The 22,196-nt window shown below is 38.1% G+C and overlaps 1 protein-coding gene across 3 annotated transcripts in view; it reads left to right on the plus strand.

Moving 5' to 3' along the window:
- The window catches only part of EYS (eyes shut homolog), a 723,774-nt gene that overhangs the window by 191,813 nt on the left and 509,765 nt on the right, over nt 1–22,196 (plus strand). The window contains exons 1-3 of one of the 3 annotated variants that reach the window (XM_084512622.1): nt 6,471–6,611; nt 11,618–11,731; nt 14,286–14,407. In XM_084512622.1, the coding sequence (XP_084368748.1) occupies nt 11,636–11,731; nt 14,286–14,407 (218 nt within the window). In that variant the 5' untranslated portion in view covers nt 6,471–6,611; nt 11,618–11,635. Of the gene's footprint in view, nt 1–6,445; nt 6,612–11,617; nt 11,732–14,285; nt 14,408–22,196 lie in introns of those variants that run through there. The other 2 variants (XM_084512623.1, XM_084512624.1) reach the window with 2 other exon arrangements.

A 22,196-nucleotide genomic window follows, 5' to 3' on the forward strand; every position in this document is an offset into this window, starting at 1 on the left:
CTTTGTTTTCTTGTGCTGTATTAGCTTTCAGAAGATTATAAGCACATTATGCAAATGAAAACAAGAGCAGAAACAATTCTTGAAACCATTTTTATTTATAAAATACCTTTCAACTTTCAGAATGCTTAAACAGTGATATTTTCTAGCTCCTTTGTGCACTTTTTGGCAACAATCATTTAATCAGAGAAAAACAATTTATTAACATTTGTATCTTAAACAATTCTGCAGCTATCCACCTATTAAAACATCTGATACAAAGAAGCTGCTCCAATTTCTTTCCTCTCAGTATTGAATTTCCATCCCTTCATCTCTACCTTTATCTCTTAGTATAAAATTCTGTAACCATAACTCATTTGTCTTTTGACAGGAACACCCTATCCTGCTTTCTTTAGGCCAGCTTTGGCATGTGAGTTGTTATTACTGGGAAAGTAAGCTATACCCTGTCTGTGCTAAAGTAAATTGCCACCACTTTCATGGCAAGTGAAAGCCAATAAAAAAATTCTTGCCCTCACTTTCTGCAGTGTCCCAGCTGTACGCCTCCCCTTTAAGAAAGCTGAGCCTCAAGTTCATGTCAGCAGTATAAAATAATTGGTCCCTAATATATTAAGCTTCTGTCTCAGTGATGGAAGTATCCAATATTGGACTCATTTTACTCAATTTTCACATTATAACTAGATGGTGAAGAGCTTCAGGCTGTGTAAAAGGTTCTTGGACACAGATACTGCACTTTTTAAAAGTAAATACTAATGGCTTCTATTAAGTAAAGAGAAGGAAAAAAAAATCAGATGCACCTAGTAATATTAATTTCATCCATAAAGTTAAATTAAATCATATGCTGTTTTATCCTTATCATTTTACTTTCCACTTTGCAATCAAAGTCAGAAGACTAAAAAAGCCACATATAGAATATAGCGAGCTGTGTGAAGTAAAAAGAAATTGAAATCTAATTTTTAGATGACAGATAAGTGCCTGCTCTATTTTACTTCAACATCCTTATTAAGATATTTTAAGTAAAAGTATACAACCCGTGAAAAAATGCACCCCACCCCAAGTTCTTCCCCTGGCTATTATTTTTAAATTGTTATATAATATTATATTATTATAAAACATTATTTTTAAATTTTGTAGTTATAAACAACTAGAACAACTTTCAGTAAGCAACACATGCCAGAGTTTTGTAGAAGCATGACCTTGGTGTTACTTTAGAAAGGCTGAAATAGAAAATTTGGGGGAATTCCACAAAAGCAAGTAATATTTGAAAATAACATGTAATGGTAGCATATTCTTTAGATGCCTTCTATTTGAAACTGCATAGAGAGAACTCCTCCAGCAATGGCAAGAGCAGTTTGTGTCCTTATGTGTGTCAAAACCTAATTTTCTATTTTTTCTTCGTTTAACCAAATTGAGTTGCTGTATCTGAATGTGTTTATGTTTTTCAGACTTTAGCATCTTAAAATACTGTCGTATAACATTTCTGTATCTTGATAACAAAAAGAAAAGACACTGTAGGTGAAAAAGGGAGAGTGGGGATCTTGCATGTGTGTCTTGACAAATCATGGTCCTAAGTTTATGGGCCTCAGAAGACCGGTGAGTGATATATTATGATGACCTCTTAGGTCCAGAGTTCTCACAGGGATCTCACAGCCTTTTTCTCCCACCTGCAGTACACTTGTTTCTCCACAGCATCCCTCATTTCATAATTCAATTCATTATCAAAGTATTATCAAAATCAGATTTGTGAAAGATCTACAAATACTACACAAATTGCTTACTGAGAGGTTATGTCCCTTTATGCTCTCATTGCTTTAGTTCCCTATCTAGCTCTCCCTTCCTATTTTGCTACTGTTTATCCTCTTTTAATGCTCCCTAGGTCGCTAAGATAACCAGAGCATAATTTTAGGTTTAGAGTCCACCATCTCCTCATATTCCCCATCAGTCTTGCAATCCATTTTTGGTTTGTTTGTTTAGTGTCTGATAGCAACTTTTACAAACCTTGCATTAGCTGTAATGGCTGTACAAGTCTGTAACTTCACTCAGTTCCTCAGGAGGCCTATACAGGATTTCATAAACAAAATAAAAGGATGGGATTTATTCTCCATTAGAGTGGGGAGAGAAAGGGCAGAAGAAATGGAAAACAAGAGTCAGTGGCCAAATGATCACACAGCTGTACCTACACAGGTAGAAAAAGAAGAAATGTCATTGATCACATTTTAAGCAAATTTCAGATACAATAATCTTTCTGTGGCTTGTTGGTGAGATGGCACGTTGAAATGCTGCTGAAATCCCAAGAAGGAAGAAAAGCCCTATTCATGCACCAGTGTCATAAATTGTAATAGATTTAATAAGGGGAATGTGTTTGGTATTTGCAGTGCTTGTAAAAGGTGTGGAGCATCCAGAAGTTCTGTAAGCAAGCACCATCAATATTCAAAAACAGAACTTCATTACAGGAAGAAGAAACAAACTCCAGGAAATCCCACAACATGCTAATTACAGAAAATTTCCCTTAATAACATCAAGCTCTCCCAGGGAGTGGAAATGAGACAGAAGAAATTATAGCTAAGATTAAATATTTTTACTGCCTTACAAGATTAGAATAAAAGTCTTTAAATTTGCTGCTATCAAATAGAAGAGCCTTTTCTTTCTCTCAGATGAAATATGAGCTAACAGGTAAAGAGTTGTTAACCTCTACCATACCAAATATGGATAGAATCATAAAATCTGAGGTCATAATTTCATAAAGCGTAATTTTCCTAAGGTCACAGTGGAGTCTAATTGCAGCACAAATTATTGAAGGTTTTATTGTTTCATCCCAAGTTCTATTAAAATTCATTTCAAGTAGGTGTTAAGAAAACAGAAAAATGGGGGAAGATAGTTGACACTTGAATGTAGAGTAATAGTTAAGTACTTTATTGTAAGAACATTGCTATTCCGTTTTCTCTTATCTGTATATATTTTTTATAATGAAAATTCTTCCTTAATAGTACTTTTATATGGTAGTAATCCGGAATTAACTTGCGTTTTTTTAAGAAAAAGAGAAATGGGTTATTAAATCTGGAGCTACTGCTGCTATAAAGTCGTGTTCTGATTTTCACAACAAAGACAAACACATGCAAACGAAGAGTGGGGGAAAAAATCATGATTGGAAAAAGTTTCTGAAAACATTTGGGGTTCTATTGGGCTTCCATGGCAAGGTTTTTGTAGCAGGGAGCTGCGGGAGTGGCCTCTGTGAGCAGAGCCCAGCAGCTGCCCCAATGTCTGATCAGAGCCAGCTCCAGCTGACTCCAAAACAGACCTGCCACTGGCCAGAGCCAAGCCAGAGAGCAACACTGGGAGGGTCTCTTGGAGTGTAGATTGAAGAAAGGGAAAAAAAATACTGCTGCACAACAGCAGCTGGGAGAGAGGAGTGAGAAATAAGAGAGAACCAGCTTTGCAACCCCCAAGGTCAGTGCAGCAGGAGGGCAGGAGGTGCTCCATGCATGGAGCAGAAGTTCCCCTGCGGCCTGTGGAGAGGCCCCTGGTGGAGCAGGCTGTCCCACTGCAGCCCATGGGTCCCACTTGGAGCAGATCTCCACACTGCAGCCCGTGGAGGAGCCCCTAGTGGAGCAGGTGCATGTGGCCTGGAGGAGGCTGCGGCCCATAGAGAGCCCCCACAGGAGCAGTCCCTGGGCCAGAGCTGCAGCCTGTGGAGAGGAGCCCACGCAGGAGCAGGGGGTCTGGGGGGAGCTGCCACTCACCCGTGGGGGACCTGTGCTGGAGCAGTTTGCTCCTGGGGGATGGACCCCGTGGTATGGAGCTGTATGGGAGCAGTTCTTGAAGAGCTGCTGCCTGTGGGCAGCACCCTCAGGCTCAGTTCGGGAAGGATGGCATCCCATGGGAGGGACCCCATGTGGAGCAGGGGCAGGGAGTGACCGTGAAGGAGCGGTGGAGAGGAAGCATCAGGGACTGACTGCAGGCCCCTTTCCCTGTTACCCTGTGCTGTTCGGAACGAAGAGGGTGGATGGGAGGGGAAAGGTGTTTTTAGTTCTCACTTCTCTAGTTTTGTATTAGCAATGGGCAATAAAATAAATTAATGTTCTTTATGCTGAGTCTGTTTTTCCCATGATGCAGGATGTAGTTTTTCCATGGTGCAGGATCTCCCCCATCAACCCATCAGCCTTTTTTTTTTTTTTTTTTTTTTCCATCATAGTTTCTCCACTTGTTCTTTTGAGAAGGAGGAGTGAGATAGCAGTGTGGTAGAATCTAGCTTCCCATCAGTGTGAAACTACCACAGGGGTTAGTTACAATGCTAACGCTCAGTTTATCTGATGTGCCTGCAATTTTTGCAGTTCCCTTTTGTTTTTTTCTCTTTCTTGTAGTAAAATGTAACTTTAAAATTGTGACAAACATTAGCTAGTTAACATGTATCTCAGTATTCATGTTTGCATCCTGTTCTATATCATCTTTATTCATATTCTAGTTGACATACAATTTTTAGAAAAAATCATGCTGATTACTCTGATTTTTCAGTAAAAGAATTTGACTCTAGTTCTTGCACTTGACTCTAACTAATTCTTGAACTTGACTCTCTTTCTTTGTAGAGGCTCACAGGATACTTTGGTTTGGATTTTTGATGAAAATAGTGGTGATAAGACACCAATGTTTAGCTGTTGTAGAGCAGTGCTTACACAGAGCCAAAGGCTCTGGCTCCTGTTGCTGCCCTGCCAGCAAGGAGGCTGAGGGGGCACCGGAGGGGACAAAGCCAGGACAGCTGGCTAGGCTGGCCAGAGGGATGTCCCACATCAGGTGGTGTCATGCTCAGCAATAAAAGGAGGAAGGGGATTGTGTTTTAAGAGACGGTGTTCATCTTCCCAAGAAACTGTTATATGTGATGAGCCCTGTTTTCCTGGAAGTGGCTGAACAGCTGCCTGCTGATGGGAAGTAGCAAACAAACTCCTTGTTCTACTTTGCCTGTGTGCATGGCTTTTGCTTTACCTAGTAATCTGTCTTTGTCTTAGCCCATGAGCGCTTGCACTTTTACCTTTCCAGTTCTCTCCCATATCCCACCCGGGGAGAGGGAGCAAACAGCTGTGTGGGGCTGAGCTGCCTGCTGGGGCTAAACTACAACAGTTAGGTAACGAATAAAACCAGTGGTCAGAATTTGTGCCTTTCCCAGAAGGCACTGATTCCTGTAACAAATCAGAAACTACTATTATCTTTTAACTTGTGAATACAGATATCACAAGGTGACTAAACAGACTCTTCCAAGTTGTTAGTGTGTGAACCAACTTCAATTGTACGTTATCAGAGAACCAGGTACTCTTAGTTTTGGTAATGAAAGATTGTGGGTGAAGAAACAATGAAAAGAGCATTGAGGTTTAGTTTGCAATGCAGAGGCTGTGTATCAAATACAAGTAACTGCAGTACTGTGTTATTTTTTTGTTCTGGGATAAAATTTTGCTGCCTTTAGTGACTCAGAGTCCAGGGACACTCAGATTATCCTCTTGGGGAACGTGACCTGTCTGAAGGCAGAAACCACGGCACTGAAGAGGCTGCAGTGCTGGGCTCCGAACAAAAAAAGTCCCAGCAAGAAAGATGCTGGGCTTCCTCATAAAGGCATGCACGTTCTTATCAGGTCATTAACAATCAACAGTTTGTATGAGCTAAATACATGGGGGAGTTTCCACCAGGTTTTGGACTTCTGTGCTTGTTGATCCAATTAGAAAGGCAAAGAACACCAGCACAGTTATGCCCTATAAGTTGCAAAAGTAGCCCCTGAATGTGAATATATTCTTCCAGACACCTGACTTCCAATGTACACCTCGTTTATCTCCGTGTTCGTGCAATTATGTGATTTCCTACTACTTCATATTTTGTGCTTTGCATCTTAATTTGCATACTAATAGCCTTGTACTAGCACTGCCCATTTTATTTGAAAATACACCCTTGCAGGCTCTGGCCTGGGGAGGGCTGCTTCCAGTCACCAGCACGATCTGCTGAGGAAAGGAGCACTCAGACTTCGGGCCAAATGGGACTGAAGTGGCAGCGTGAGGACTTAATGGGCTCAAACTCCGAAATACTTTTAGACATAGGTGTGTTTTTAATGTTAATGAGTAACAATTGATCCCTGCCTTCCACAGAGGCAGACTGGGAGAGAAGCTGAGCAGGCCAGGGTAAATGTCCCTCATCAAGAGCTGGGACAGACTGGAAAGAAGCGGGAGGGGTTGGGGCACTACAGGACGGACAGAAGGAGGTGGTACGGGTACAGCAGGGTCTGGTCATGGCGGCGAGGCTGGGCCGGGTCCCGTCATCACCTGTGGTGCCCTCACACACTTCAACCACCACCCTCGAAGATTGCTGCCAGCCCCTGTCAGTCACAGAGAATCCTCGGTTTTGATTCGCTGAATTTCCCGCGGTGCCTGGCGATTGGCTGTCACTGCACAGGCATTCCCGCCCCTTGCCCTAGAAAGTTCTCCGCCGGACACGTGTGCTGCTGTTTGCGGCAGGAGGGCGGTGGGGCGGGCGGTGTGTGCTGGGCTGCGCTGCGCTGCTGCATGGCGGTGTTGCTGGCCGGGAGGAGACCGACAAGTGGATCCTGCCAGGAAGAACCAGAGGCGATTCAGGACTGCTGTGAGGTACTAAAATGCAGAGTTACTGCTTGACTGGTGTGTGACTTTAGTTTAGGAGACTTGGGGTGGAAGCTGAATTTCTGAAGAACCTGATTTAAATTAAGAAGGCTGTAACTAACTGAGGCTGATCAGCATTTATTTGGTCGAGGGAAGCTTGAGTTGTTGTTGTTGTTTTTTTTTTTTTTTTTTTTTGTATTTTGTTTCTTGGTGTATGCATGTCTGTGTGTTTTTGTAAGCAATGCTCTGTAGCCAATAACATGGGCTCAGGTGAGAATCTCAGTGAAGTACCAATCTTATTCATGATCCCAATAGTGGGCAACCCACAAGCAGGAGCACACCCAATAGTTCCATAACACAGTTTATATACTTTTCTTCTTGAAGGATGGGACCCTCCCTTGTTTCCCCACTGACTGGGTAATCCAGGTTTACCACCCATCTGATGCTTTGCAGAAAATACATGGCTTTCTGTTGCTGGCCTGTTATTTTCATATTTCTTTTGACTTCATTACTCTTTGAGGCGGTAATTCTTCTTCACTTATCTGACTTGACACCCTGATTTTTGCCTAGTTGCTCTAAGGAGTCCAGTTGTCTGCACTTTACAAGGTCATCTGTTAAACTTTCTTATCACTACAAGTATATCCCAATACCACATCCCTTCCCTTTAAACAATGTAACTGTGCAAAAACAGCATTTTTGTTCCTACATTTTTAACTCATGACACTTATTTATTCTTTTTTTCATACTTCTCATAGTTAATTTTTCATAGGCTCCTTGTTGCTATATTATAAACAAATATCCTTTGTGCAGCTGAGCTGGTTTGACAGCCATCTTACATTCATCACCAGAGCTTATCCTTGTGTTTTGTGGCTTTTAGTTTGGGGAATAATATCACTTAAAGTTTGTGTAGGACTTTGAAACCTCCTTATTCTTCCCAATGATAATATTAGATTAAATTGATAAAATTTATTGCAGAAATTACCTAAACTTGGCACCTCTTAGATATGATAGAGACACCACATGAACGTGTAATATGATTTATTTGTACTGAAATGCTCTATGAATTTAAAGTAGAGATGAGTGAAATTTCACAAGAGAAGAGTTGACATCAAATAATCCTGTGAAGGTCTCAATGCTTCTAAGAAAATTTGTCTGAAGTATCTTTAGAACAGCCTGTTTCTTTAGCCTTCCCCTACTTTTGAGTCTGATGTTGGTAAGAATGGGACTTGGTGATGTATGAAGTGTCCTGAGATAATAATGGTTGTTAAAGATCTATGTTTGAATCAGCTATTATATGCAGGTATGATAGTGTAGTTTTAGGGAAAACAATATGTGTTTTATTATTTGGTCATACTTTAAATAAAAAAAAAGCTACTAGCAGCAACACCAAATTTGAAATTTAGAAGCAAAGCATTATATCTGTCTGCCAGGGTATAGGCTCCCCCTGTGCAATACCCTGTTTAACTCCCATAGCTCTCCCTGAACCAGAGATCTAGGGGCGAATGGAAAAGTTCCAGACAAGCCTTAAATGAGTCAAGTTGTTTCTGCATACTAGGAGTGTGTTTATGACCTTTAATTATTCATTGAAAAATTGAGGTAAATGTCAAACCAAATACACTGATCAAACCCTGCTATTCATATGTCTGTCACTGTCTGGAGTAGCTGTTTAGTTTATTTTGCTTGAATAACTTACGGTTGTTTCTCATTAGTTTTCCTTTGCTGTTTGGTACTTGTCACCTTGAAGGTGGTTTCTTTGACACATTTCTTCTAGTAAGTACTCTCTCTAGAAGAATGGAAGAAGGGTATAAAAAGGATAAATGGTGGAGGTTAGAAAATAGAGAAAAAATGTATCAGTTATTCATTATATAAGACTTCAAACTGATTTGGTTTGTTACTATAAAATTAATTCTAATGTGATTACAGTAGGAGTATTTAGAACTGTATTTCTGAAAGCAATAAAAAAAATTTTTTTCCTCAGAGTCATTGCCAGTTTGGTAAAAATTCTTCCCAATTTTCTCTGAAATAGAAAACCCGTATCAATGAGTAAAAGCTATGTTGCAGATAAATCTCCACAAAAAAATAAAAGCAAACCTAACCCCATCAAAATTTGAGTTGCACCATGAGAACTCTCACATCTGTGTGGTGATGAAATTAATTAAAGGCACAGCTGGTAACTCAGTTGTTTCTAATAGCAATGTGAAATCTAAAGTAACTTGAAGTCTTACTGGTCATGATTTAATTTTAAAAACCCTATACTTTCAGAGAAGTATCCATTTTACAAAAGTCTTGCTTTAAAATGTTCAGTGTTGAAGGCAGTGATGATAATGAATTTATTATAAAGCCACTGTTCAATGAAATGGTTGTATATGAAGGCGTGCAGTGTAAATAGCTAGTATTCGTATTTAAGGTAATTTTCCTGGTGGTCACAAATTACAGTACAGTGTAGTTAGAGTTGTAAATACGCAGTATGTCTAGAAACAAGATGTATTTTAACTTGGAGGACACATTAAATGAAAATGTAAGCCTCTGTTTGCTACTGGTGTTCTATTGACAGGAAAAATACTGTACCTTCACATGTGTTTGTTTGCTATACAGAAATGTAATAGTCTTGCACTGCAAGGCAAGAACAGGTTACAGTTGATCAAAACAGCCTGTACTAGCTGTTTTAAATATACTGTCTTGCTAATTTAAATGATTAATTATTCAAAAGGCTGGAGAGATAAGCAAATTAAAAATGTTCTTTGTTTCTTCTGTAAGCCTTGCTTAAAATTTAAATAAAAGGAACACTGTTTTATCATTAATATCAGATAATGTATAATTTATAATAACTCAGGGTGCAGAAGATAAGTAGATTTGGAAGGACAAGTAAGTATACTGGTTAGCCTTTTTGACTTGTCAGTTTGGGGAAGAATGTATGAATTAAAGTAGTGGATTAGCTTCTAAAAATCCACATTGCTATCTCAACCTCAGTAGACAGTGTTTAGTATTAATGTATTGAACTTAATATTCCTTGTTTTGCAGTGGTTAGTGCAAAAATCACTTCAGCTTTGTAATTGTGTAGGTTCTACCTGAGCCATTCAGCTGTTGTAGTATAGTCTCGAAATCAGACTTTTTGTGGTTTTTCTATACTTTTGAATCTGTCCTTTGTATTTACTTTTCATTTTAGTCTCATATTAGTTACAGTTGTTTATCCGGTTAATTTAAGTGCTTTTATTGCAAACCTTATTGCACTTATCCCCAAAATATTTCTTAAGGCGAATGATCTGACTTAATCTGTGAACTAAGTCACGTGTGTCTTTAACACTAGGAAAGAACAAGGCCAATTGCAGACTTTTTCTGATCTCACAAGTCAGATTTTTTTTTTCTTGTAGAGCAGCACCATAAATAACTGTTCCTACACACTGTGAGGAACAGGTAAATTCATTATTGTGAAAGTGGCAGGTAGTGTAATTGCTGGGACTTTACTCTGCACAGGTCTTCTTTTAATTGGTTTTCTACTAAAGGTTAAAGCTAAGGGTTAAACCAACTGAAGATGTTCTGTTTTTTTTTGTTGGTTTTTGTTTTTGATTAAATAAGCTAATTTATTTAGGATAAATATATGAAGGCTTGCATAATAAAAACAATGTCATAATGAAAAATGAGGGAAAAACCTAGTTTTGTTAGCCAGTGTGTTAAGAGTGGTTCTATAAATGGTTAAATCAATAATTACTTACAAGTGAAGCCTTAAAGTAGCAATTTGTTGAAAACCTTTACATCAACAGAAAAGACTGCCTAAATAATGTTAGGAGCTCAGTATGATTAAGAGCAATTGCAAATACGATTTTCACAGATGCTTGTTTTTACATTCATGTTTATTTCACAAGGTTAAATGGACTACTGTTAGCACTGAAAGTTAAGTTGCATGAAGGTGTTCTCTAGGAAAAAAGAATGCTTCCAACAGAACAGAATTTTGTGATGAATCATTTTCCGTAGAGGCAAAAATACCATCGTTTTTCAGGGAGAAAAAAATCTCAAAGGTGAGCCTGGGATTTTCTTGCTGGAGAACAACTCCCAGTATGTGGCAGTGGTGAGCAATCCTATGATACGCTCTTCCTGATTTTCCTTAATGGAAAAAGAGCTGCACAGTCTGACTGAAGAGCTTAGAACATGGAGAAGAAATGGAGATTTCTGCATTTCCACTTGCTTCTCTCTGTTTCCAGGCAACATTTTTTATCCTTTCTGATTGCCAAGAAATAAACTACAGTAACACCTCCCCAAAAATGCCCTTCAAAAGTGATTTTTTTCAAATTCTTCTCTAGGAAAAAATATTTGCAGTGTAGCTCTGTTAAACTCTTCTCCACCTACACGTGCAAAGTACAGGCTTGAAGATTAGCATGCTCATAATTCAGATCCTTGTTGTGTGTGATGAACCTTTTTCATTGTAGTTTCTATTTGCCAGATGTTCATTTGCCATTTTCCAGTAAAATAACATAGACTAAGGCTTAAGAAAATGATTAATTCTTCATTTACAGTGTTAGAGAAGGGAAAATATGCAAATATTCTCAAATAATGCTTTCTTAACCACCCACACAGTTAATTGGGTGAAGATACGCTAGTGAGCATATATGGTTCTGGGTATGTATGCAAGAGATCATAAAAAAATTACAGGCTTTGACTCTGTATAGCGAGTAAACCTACTTTTCTCATAACTAATATGCTATATATACTGTATGAGGAAAAACTGATCTAAAAAAAACAGTTTGGGGATTTGTTCAGGTATCACTTAGCACATTTACTGTGTTCTTTAGTGAGCAAGCAAGAGATGATGTGGAGGAACTCAAAGGTACCATTTATTTTAATCTGTCTAGCACAGATAGTAGTTCATAGCTACAATAAATAAAGGGGAATAAATACATAAATAGGAATTGAATCCTATTCCTCCAGCCCATTGCATGATTTGCTGCATACACAACACAGCTTCTTGTCATCCTATGTTCAGTGCACGCTGTCCTGACTGACAGCCCCTCTTCTCGCAGCCTTGCCTGATCTGAGAGATGCTCCAGTTCCCTGATCATCTTGGTGGCCCTTTGCTGGCCTCTCCAGTGTGCCCATGTTGTGTTGGGGAACCAGAGCTGGACACAGAGCTGCAGGTGAGGCCTCACTGGGGTCACTTCCCTCCTGTGGGCAGTGCTACTTCTGCAGCAGCCCAGGCTGCCTTCTGCCACCAGCATCCTTGCTGAGGCATGTTGCAGGCTTGGTTGACTTTATGCCTATGAGAGGCCCCAGGTCTTTTTCTGCAGCCTATTTTATCCATTAATATCTATCTAATCTATCTATACTTACATTTACTGTAATGTGACATCTTCAGTTAATATAAACAACAATACACAGATAGTAACATTTTCTAGTTTAAGTATACAGCACCTGTGCATGGGATACATATGTGAGTAATGGTTTGTTCTTAATGTGACAATCCTCATATGGTGAGAAATAAATTTGCAAAGTAGAGAATTCAGTAGGTGATTCATAAATGTTTTTAGTGAAACCATGAAAAAAAACTACTGCTTTCTAAACAGAATTGTTGGCAGCATCCTTTCACTTCAGATCTTGTAATCTGTTTCTGGAAGAGGTTTCTGGAAATTATGATGATAAAATCATTATCTCACACTCCTGATTTATGTGAAAGTGTAACCTGACAATAGAACAGTTTTAAATGCCTAATAGTTACTTGTGAATATGGATTAAGTCTCCATTTTTGCATTTTGTGTTTGTAGCATCTTTTTCTAATGTTTTCATTCTGGTGATAATTATTCAGGGAATGGAGGAAATCACATAAAAAAAATTCCAATTAATTACAATATTTAACAGCTAATTTGGATGTGGCTGTGATGTAATAGAAAACATAAACATGTGGGCTAATAATGTAGTCTGTATAAATGTTTTTTCTTCTTTCCTTGGCAGAATACCCAGAAAATTTTCTGAGTTCATCTCAGTATTTTCTTATTACTTACTTATTTTACTTAACAAGATTTTTTCATCTTCTATTTTAACCTTTGATTAACTGTCACTTCTAATATTTCACACTTCTTAGATTCATGTTGCCAATTTTATTCTCTCTTCATGGAGAAGATTTTTTACAGGTCTTGAGCCTGAGTTCAGGCATACAGAACAGTAACAGTAAACTATAAATTACACTTATAAGCTGCAAACTGTGTATTCGATCTTCCTAATATTTTACTGCATGGAGTAGCCTTGCCTGTATAAAACACAAAGGACAAAATGTTAGTTTATTTTTTTTTAACTTAATCTGTAGTTGACTGAACAGTATATGTTGAACTCAGTTGTTCAGCTTGCTTTCAGGCAATTATTTTTGTCTTATTTTCATATACTAAGAAGTGACAGATTTCATAATTGTCAAAATGCCTTAATTTAACTGGGAAATAAAGCCTGTGTTCTGTGCCATAGGAAGCATGGATGCTGCAAGCCTGGTACATTATACATTTGATCATCATGCTATGGTAGCTTATTTATGCAGTCAGCTTCTTAAAAAAAAAAAAAAACAAACTGCTGTTTATTTTTAATGGTTTCTAATTTACATGGAATTTAATAGGCTTTAAAATCTACCCTGAAGCCTATTGCAGTGTTTAGCAAGTAATGAAATAACGTGCATTAGTCATGCTTACCATTAAAGCATTTTCTAACTTTTGGTAGAAAGAAGCCTTGTTAGAAGTAAGCATGTTGCTAAAGAAGCAATTAAAACTTATGCTGAATGTGTTTGCCTTGCTGCCCATCTCTAATTAATATTCAATTCAGCAGATGTTCACCTGTTCTTTTTTAAGAACATAGGAAGATGCTTTATGCTCTTCACTTCTGTGAAATGATGTCAAACACCCTATTGCTTGTAGCCACCAGATAATTTTGGGGCTGGGGGTAATACTGGAGTGTGATTACAATTTGATAGTGTTGCAGTGTGATGAAAGTGTCCTGTAATATGTGTTGTTTAGAGGTGGATATACATGCTGCTGAAAAATTTTATTCATTTAATGTCAAAAATACTGCTTTCACAACACCTGGACATCAATCTATTAGGTACTATCACCACTGAGCTAGAGTATTCCTATTTATGCTATCTCTACTGTCTTCTATACATGTGTATCAGATAATATTTCTCATGCCGTAAGTTATGCATCAGTATTTCATTTGTGCAGTACTAGACAATTTCACATTAAAGATGTTAAGTGGGATATATAATCCTGAGAATTCATGATAAATTATTTTATATTGAGTTTGGTTTGGACTGTGTGCTGAGCAATACAACTCAGATCATTGTTAGCACCTGTGGTTTAGGCATGTCAGTGTAAGATCCAAGCCAAGTAGTTTTATGGGAGAGGTAATATCTTTTTTTTTTTTTTTTTTTACAAAAACTTAGAAGGGGGGAGGAGGAGATAGTAAAGAATTTTTGATTATGCAAGTTGGCAGATACTGCTAACTGATGTGTTGTCATGTATCTACTTCATACTCCATTTTCATCATACTAGGGGGCTAAGCTATCAATAAATGTATAACTTTTTAAAGTTTTAAAATAGTGAATCACCTGTTTAAAGACAAGAAACACAGTTTATATATATTATATATGTATAATATCATCTGTAAATACATTTAAGAAATACACAAGCAGTTAACTTATTTTCCTTAATGTTACAGAGATACCAGTGTGTTTGTCTTCCTGGATGGGAAGGAACATTTTGTGAATATGAATCAAATGAATGTAATTCAGAGCCTTGCAGAAACAACGGCACCTGCACAGATCTTTTCAACAGCTATCAGTAAGCATTGCATCTTCTCACCATATCATTATGTTCCAGAACTGACAAGCTTATGCACCCAGTTATTCTTTCATTTCTCAGCTCTGTGAATGGAATGTTACTACACAAAGATCAACTAACAACTTCTGTCATGGGTATGCTGTTTGAGTGCACATTCATTTGAAGTCAGCAAACAATGATTCATTGACATTTTTTAAAACATCAGTTCAAAACACTTAATGAGTAACCTAACCTGGAACTGCATATTGTCAAAGAAAATACAGGATCTTTGTCATATATGCCCCATAAGCACATGAGATGCTTTAAGAGTAAAAGTAGTGGGAGTGGATGTGTTTGTGCAGTCTTAAATGAAGAGATTATATCATTGCTGCCACCTTGTGTCTTAAATTGACAACAAAATAGTGATTTAGCTAAAATTTACAGCCATGCTGAGAGAAAGTATGAGGATTTGACACTGAATGTATTTCTAACACAAATGCCAACAATTCGTGCATTTGATTTAAAATACATTTTTCAGCTTTACAAGGTTAAGGACCCCCTAAACTGTCAGCTTCTGTTGTTTATAGACAGGGATTACCTGTACCAGCCTTACCTATATTATAATATCAATACTAAAACAGTCGTTCTGTAGTTGAATGTGAACTGTTGCTAATGGATACTGACATTGGCTTGAAGAATGTAGTGTAATGACTATAGACATTGTAGTTGTTGCACAGTTATGTCTTGGTAATACAGGCAGTAATCAGAAGAAAATCTATCATAGTTGAACATAGACAAAGTTTCCCCTGTTACCAAAGACAATTTTAAGTTCTGTTATTTTAAACACCTTGTTCATGTGAAACAGTTCTGGTCAGCCTTGACATAATTAGAACTTTGGGTTAGGAGAATCCTGAAGACAAATTTTGGGCAAAACACATTTTTTCAGTTGTGACATTAATTTAAAAATTCTAACTTTTTTAGTCTTTTTTAATTTGAATAGTCTTTACTGTAAAAGTCAATTGAAACAATTTTAATGCTTTTTGTTTTTTAAATAATTTATATTCAGAATTTAACTGAAATACTTTGTTATCTTAGAACTTAATTTTTATGTAGTATGAGATGTACAACTTTGGTATTTTCTTCAGTCCAGTAACAGAAAAACAAGATTGAAGTTTGAGAAAATTTCTTACAATATTTTAAATGGATTTTCTTCCCTTTTAAAGTTTATTGGTACATAGAAAAATGTTTTATGTAGTCCTTATTTTGTGAATTTTTTAATTATTTCTAGATTACTAATGAAAAATTTTATAACCAATTTTTTTAGTCTGATTAGTTGTTACCTTACGAGTTCGGGCATACTATGATGGATTGTGCAATGATGTATCCTGTTACTTATCCTTATCTTACCTATCCTTTCAGCTTCTGGAAGTGTTAAATATATTGTAGAAGTTAATATGGCTTCTTCAGATTTTACTCCTAGCTGGACCAACTGCATAAGAGCAAATCCAGGGACTCCCTGTTGTACAGTGAGATGAAAAAAATGCTCAAAAAGTACTTTTTCTGGATTTGGAAAATACAGAACAGTTACAGAAAATGTTTAGAGGAGAATTGGTTTGAACTGTAAGCACCACACGTATTTTTCCTCACAGCTATTTGTCCTCTTTGACATAACAGAACAGGAAAACTAGACATACCATTGAATCATTATATATTAGGGTCATGATAAGTCAAAGGAAAACAGTTTCTTCCAAGATACCTGTAATTGAAACTGGGAGTCTGAGACTTAGCAACCACAGTGAAAGTGAACAATGTTTTTGTATAATGCAATTTAATTTCAGTCATTAGAATTGCTGTAGTTCATATTCACAAATGGTAAAAGACACTGTTTATTTTCACAATTGCTCAATATAAAAGTTTTTTACTACTTCTAACAATTTTCTCTTGAAAACAGCAGCAATAAAACGTTTGTTTTTCATGGTAGCTGAGCAGGGCCAGTGCCCAGTATCTGATTCTAAGGGCATGCAGCTATATCTTTAAAATTAAGTGTAATCTGTGAAGCAGGATAACTCTGTTCTAACTGCCTGATAGAAAAGATCACTGGCTCATCTTCTAACTCTTGAGCTGTGCCTAGCTGTTGTTTTAGTTGATCACTAGGTGGTCTGGACTGAAATCATGCGAGGCACTGCTTTGGAAATGCAACAGTGATGACGCAATATAGTTTTCTTCCTTGTCTGGCAGTGTTTATTTTCTTGCTGTAAGTTTAGAGACTGTCAATGATTCTCATAATTCCCTGAATCTGTTTGAAGTTGGCTGCACTGTTGATATCACTTGGTGTCACTTCTAACTTGAATTAATGGAATGGATAGATAACGTAGTGTGCCTTCTGTGCCTTTAATCTCCTTTTACTTATTTTCTCTAAATATTCTCAAATTCTTTTGAAAAGATCAATTCCTGAAAAGCTAGATAATAATTAAAAATACATTCTGTATAGAAAAATAAATTGAAAAGAATATATAAAAACTTAGTGCCAAGTTTCAAATTTGTGTTAATGAGAAAAATAATACAAACCAAAATAACTTGTTAAAAAGTTCTTTAAGAATTTCATTTATTTAACTGCAGTATTCGTTTTTGAACCTTGCTATGAAATCTTGCTGTCAGAACTAAAGGATCAACAAGTATGCCAGAACTGAATTCTTTTCTCACTGGATTCTCCTAATAGTAAAATAAATAACATGGCAACTGAGAGGAAAAAATACCTTCTCAGATAATGTTTTTAGTAAAAGCGTTTTAGAGTAAGAAAGAGCCTGAATCAAGAGTTAAGCTTGAATTGGTAATGTGAGTCATTTGTTTTGTAATTCCCATTTCATTCCAGTTGATTTTAGTGCAGCTGATAAAATGAGAAATTTTTCTCCTTTTCCTTTTTCAGTTATGCACATGGCACAGCAAATAAATGAAGTTACAACCATGCATATATTTCCAGTACACTGCGAACCTCACTCTAATTCTCATGATAGCATAAACTCTCAAATTATGTCTCTGAACATTTACAGACAGATGCATCTATTACCAGCTGAATTCCTGGTTTCTCCTCTATCCTATTGTACCATCTTTTCTGCTTCTTCTGAGGTTCTGCCCTAATAACAACAAACCCTAATTAAAACCCTGGGGTCTCCTTTGCTGTTACCGTCTTACAGAGAAACTTTAAGTGAAAATCTCTTCAACTCTTCCTGCAAAATATTAGGTAACATAGTTTTATAGATGAACTGATGTTTACAGTGATACAGAATAGCTTGAAATCTGATTTTAGTAAATATGACATTGAGGATTAACCCTGTGTCTTTCCAGACTGTTCAGTTCTTTCCATATATCCAGATTGAATCCCACAGATGCATGCTATTTGCCATTTTGGCAGTGTTATTTGCTGAGGTTGTTACAAAGAACAAAACATGTTAAGTGTTTTGCTGTTTTTTCTTTGTAGCGTACCAATGGACTTTTCCATCCGAAATGGGAAATAAGACTTAAGTATATTTTCCTATGTCATGCATTGGAGGTCAGTGAATGTGACTCCAGTCTACAAGAAGGGCAGGAAGGAGGATCCAGGGAATTATAGTCTGGCCTCAGTATCGGGGAAGGTTATGGAGCAGATCAGCTTGAGTGACATCACACAGCACATAAGGGACAGTCAAGTGATCAAATACAGCCAGCATGGGTTTATAAAAAGCAGGTCCTATCTGACTAACCCAATCTACTTCCCAAGATGACCTACTTAGTAGATAAGGGAAAGGCTGTGACTGCTTTTTACTTCGATTTTAGTAAAGTGTTTAGTAAATCTGTTTCCCACAGCATTTTCCTGGAGAAGCTGGCTGCTGATGGCTTGGACAGGTGTACAGTTCAGTGGGGAGTAAGAACAGGCTGAATGGCCAGGCTCAAGGAGTCACAGTGAATGGAGTTCAGTCCTGTTGGCAGCTGGTCACCAGTGGTCTTCCCCAGGGCTTGGTACTGGGGCCACTTTTAACATTTGTCTGTGATCTGGATGAGGGGATCGAGTGCATCCTCCACAAGTTCGCGAATAATATCAAGTTAGGTAGGGCTCTTGATCTGCTTGAGGATAGGAAGGCTTTGCAGTGGGATCTGGAGATGCTGGATTGATGGGCTGAGTCCAGTCACAGGACACTCAACAAGGCTAAGTGCCAGGTCCTGCACTTGGGTTGTAACAGCCCCATGCAGTGTTACAGGCTTGGGAAAGAGTGGCTGGGAAGTTGCCCAGCAGACAAAGACCTGGGCAGCTGGCTGAGCATGAGCCATCAGTGTGCCCAGGTGGGCAAGAAGGCCAGTGGCATCCTGGCCTGTGTCAGAAATGGTGTGGCCAGCAGGTCTGGGGAAGGGATTGTCCCCTTGTATGTGGCAGTAGTGAGACCATGCCTCAAGTACTGTGCTTAATTTTGGGCCCCTCACTGGGAGAAGAACTTTGAGGTGCTTGAGTGTGTGCAGGGAAGAGCCATGAAGCTGGTGAAGGGACTAAAGGAGAAAGAGTTATGAGGCATGGCTGAGGGATTTTGGGTTGTTTAGTCTGGGGAAGCGAAGGCTGAGGAGAGACCTCATGACTCCCTACAACTACCTGAAAGGAGATTGCAGTGAGGATTCTGTTGGTCTGTTTCCTCATTTGAGGAATAAGGGATAGGATGCAAGGACATGATCTCAAGATGTACCAAGAGAGGCTTAGAGTGGGCATTACAAAGAATTTATTTGTGAACAGGGTGGCCAAGCATTGTAACGTGCTGCTCAGGGAAGTGGTGGAGTCCCCATCCCAGGAGGTATTTAAGAGATGTGTGGACAGGGCACTAAGGGACATGGTTTAGTGATGGGACTTGTAAGTCAAGTTGATGGTTAGATTTGATGATCCTGAAGGTCTTCTGAAACCTGCATAGTTCTATGACTCTGTCATACCCTTTTAACAATCACTAGACATGAGAAAAATTACCTTTAATCAGCAGTTCAATCAATCTACTAGTTACTTTTTTAATCCCCTTCTAAACAGAGCCCTACTCCTGTTTTATAGTTTCTGTAAGTTTTTTCAATATAAAACTTACGAGTAGTTTCAGAATGTTATTTGTATGCCCCTAAATTCTAGGAGCAAGCTTCTCTTATTCAGAGAAGATTGATGCTAAAACCCTGTTTCCCACCAACTCTTACAAAGATGAAATTTGCTGAATGCCAGAATCTCCTTTAACTACGGGCAATAAGTACCTTAAGCACTTGGAAGAAATTACTGATTATGTGCAGAAGTATTGCCCATATATAAATGTTCTTCTTTTAGACCCTTTTGTTGCTTTTCATGTTCTGTTTTAGTTCTCCTATCACCCCTCAGACTTCAGTTGAAATACTGGAGCCTGAAACAACTGAGATACAGTTGTTTTGTAACAGGTCTTTTGAGTTACTTCTGAACATCAAGGTGTTATAGTCTTGTTTGCAGCGTTTCTTCAACTATTACCCATGCAATGATCATCTTCACATTTACTTAGATCATAATGTGTGCCAGTTGACAGATAAGGTAACTGTACTGTCAGCAAGAGTTAATCTCTCCCTTTCCCGTTACTTTCTTAGTCCGTTCACAAATACATCTCTTGCTGTAATTCCCTGCTTTGCCTCTTAGCATTTGAAGCCAAGTCATATTTTCAAAATCAGAAACGAATTTTCATTAGTGTAACTGTTCTTAACTTAAAAAATGGCTTGTTATGTCATTACAAAGTGTTCTGTGTTGTGCATACCATGAGCTTTGATTATAGTATTGTTACAGAAAGGAGCATACTGGTTCATTTTCCCCCTTCTGGAGAGGATTTATTTGGAAAAGTAAAGTTAAAAGCAGCCTCTGCAGTTTCTCAGAACTATGCAAGAACTGAATCAAAGATATCGCAAAGATCCATAACTAAAAGCATGCATATATATGCATTATATTTTTTTAAGATATGTTTATTTTTAAATTAATAGATTTAAAACTATCATGGAATTAAAAAGTAAATTGTGATATTATAATTTGAATGCTGAATTTAGTCTGCCTTCTGTTTTTACTGGCACTGCTATATTCCTTCTTACTTTTTCTTCCCCAGAAGCAGTAAACAGCTTTTCCCACAGATGGGGATCAGCTTGGCATTTAATGGTCCCTGATGCCAAACTCTGGAACACTTTTTTGCAAGCAGCATCTGGCTTCTTAGCTGGCATTTTTTCAGGGTTCTTTGGCGAGCTCTTCCTCTCTAGCTGCTGAGATGTTTCCCAAAACATTCGGCTGTTGTGCTTTTGACATCTTCAGTTGTGACTCATAATTTTATTTTCACCGTAGTACCAAGTTCTGTTCTCTTACATAAAGACATCTTCAAAAGATTTATATGGCCGGCTGGGAGACTTCCTAATGAATTATCTAAAGAAATTTGTGAAAGAGCAAACAAACGTTACCTACAAAGACAGCAAATGTTTTATATTTTTATCTGGTAACACTGCTAACAACTGGAAATATGTAGCGTGCTGCTTGTTTCAATGCAGTGTATGAAATGGACTTTAGGGTTTTCATTGCCTTAGGCAGACAACAAAATATTGCTTTGCTATCTCAGTAGTATGTACTAAAAAAAAGTCACTGACATTTTGCAGCCTTTGGGGTAAATTTTGGCTGTTATTCAACAGTTTTCAGAAAGGATAGTTGCATTTTTATTTAAAATCCTAACCATATAAAGTTTCATGTGAAATCAATATTGAAACATGAAAATACACCAAGCCAGTTCATCAGCTTTCCATCTTGAACAGTAGTGTTGTTCATTCTGGTATACTAAATCACTGGGAGATGTGTTTTAAATAAATGTTTTATAATACCTTTTGGTTACGGACACCCAAGGAGTCATGAAATGATCATTTTGTTGAATGTGGGTTAAATGGAGGGAGCACAAAACACTTTCTAAAATAATGAAGTAACTGTGAGTGCATGAGATGTGCTAAGTTACCCATATTAATCATACCTGTGGGTTTAAAAATTACAAAATACGTATTTAAAAAAAGTTTCCAAAATAACATACAAATACATGAGTGCATCAAACAGATGAAGCAGTTCGCACAGCAGTTTCTGGGCTATAATTTGAGATATGCTAGATTTTCTGTGGACTGGTAGGAACTCTTTAAGGAGCTTCATGGTTCCTGCAGCTTGTGTAAGGAATGGCTACAGGAAGCTGTGACTGATAGCAAACTGTGACAGCTGCTCACAAGCTTGTTGTCAACTATTTGAACAAAGGGGGCTTTTAGACTTATGTTTCCAGCTGACTCATTAGGGAGAGTCTAGCACCCTTTCAGGAAGTGCAGGAGGGCATGAAGTTAACTACCAGGCCTGGAGCACAGCCACCAGAGGCTGCAGTTAGTGAAGCAGGGGCCAGAAACGGACATTGCTTAGCAATGGTGCTGCAGGGTGCAATCCCCAACCACCCACTGGAGCAACTATCCCAGCATATCAGACCTCAGAACAGACAGCTTCCAAAGCAGGATGCTGTTCTCTGCAGCCCCAAGCTGGAAGATGTCTGATGCCTCTTCTGGAGGCAGGGGTCAGGGTACAGTGTCCTTGCCTGCAGGAGGTGCATGTGGACTGGAGGATCTGTGCTTCCAAGTAAATGTGCTGCAGGAGGCAGTCAGCAGCAGACTGCACAGCTTCAGAGGTAATGAGAAGAGCAGCATCTTCTCCAAGACACTGCAGATACCAGAACCTGAACTCATAAGCATAGTGAAGGAAGAGCAGGCAGAGTCTGTGTTTGTGAGATTGGGAAATACCTCGTGATGG

This window comes from Aythya ferina, assembly GCF_964211825.1.
Source record: "Aythya ferina genome assembly, chromosome: 3".
Taxonomy (NCBI): domain Eukaryota; kingdom Metazoa; phylum Chordata; class Aves; order Anseriformes; family Anatidae; genus Aythya; species Aythya ferina.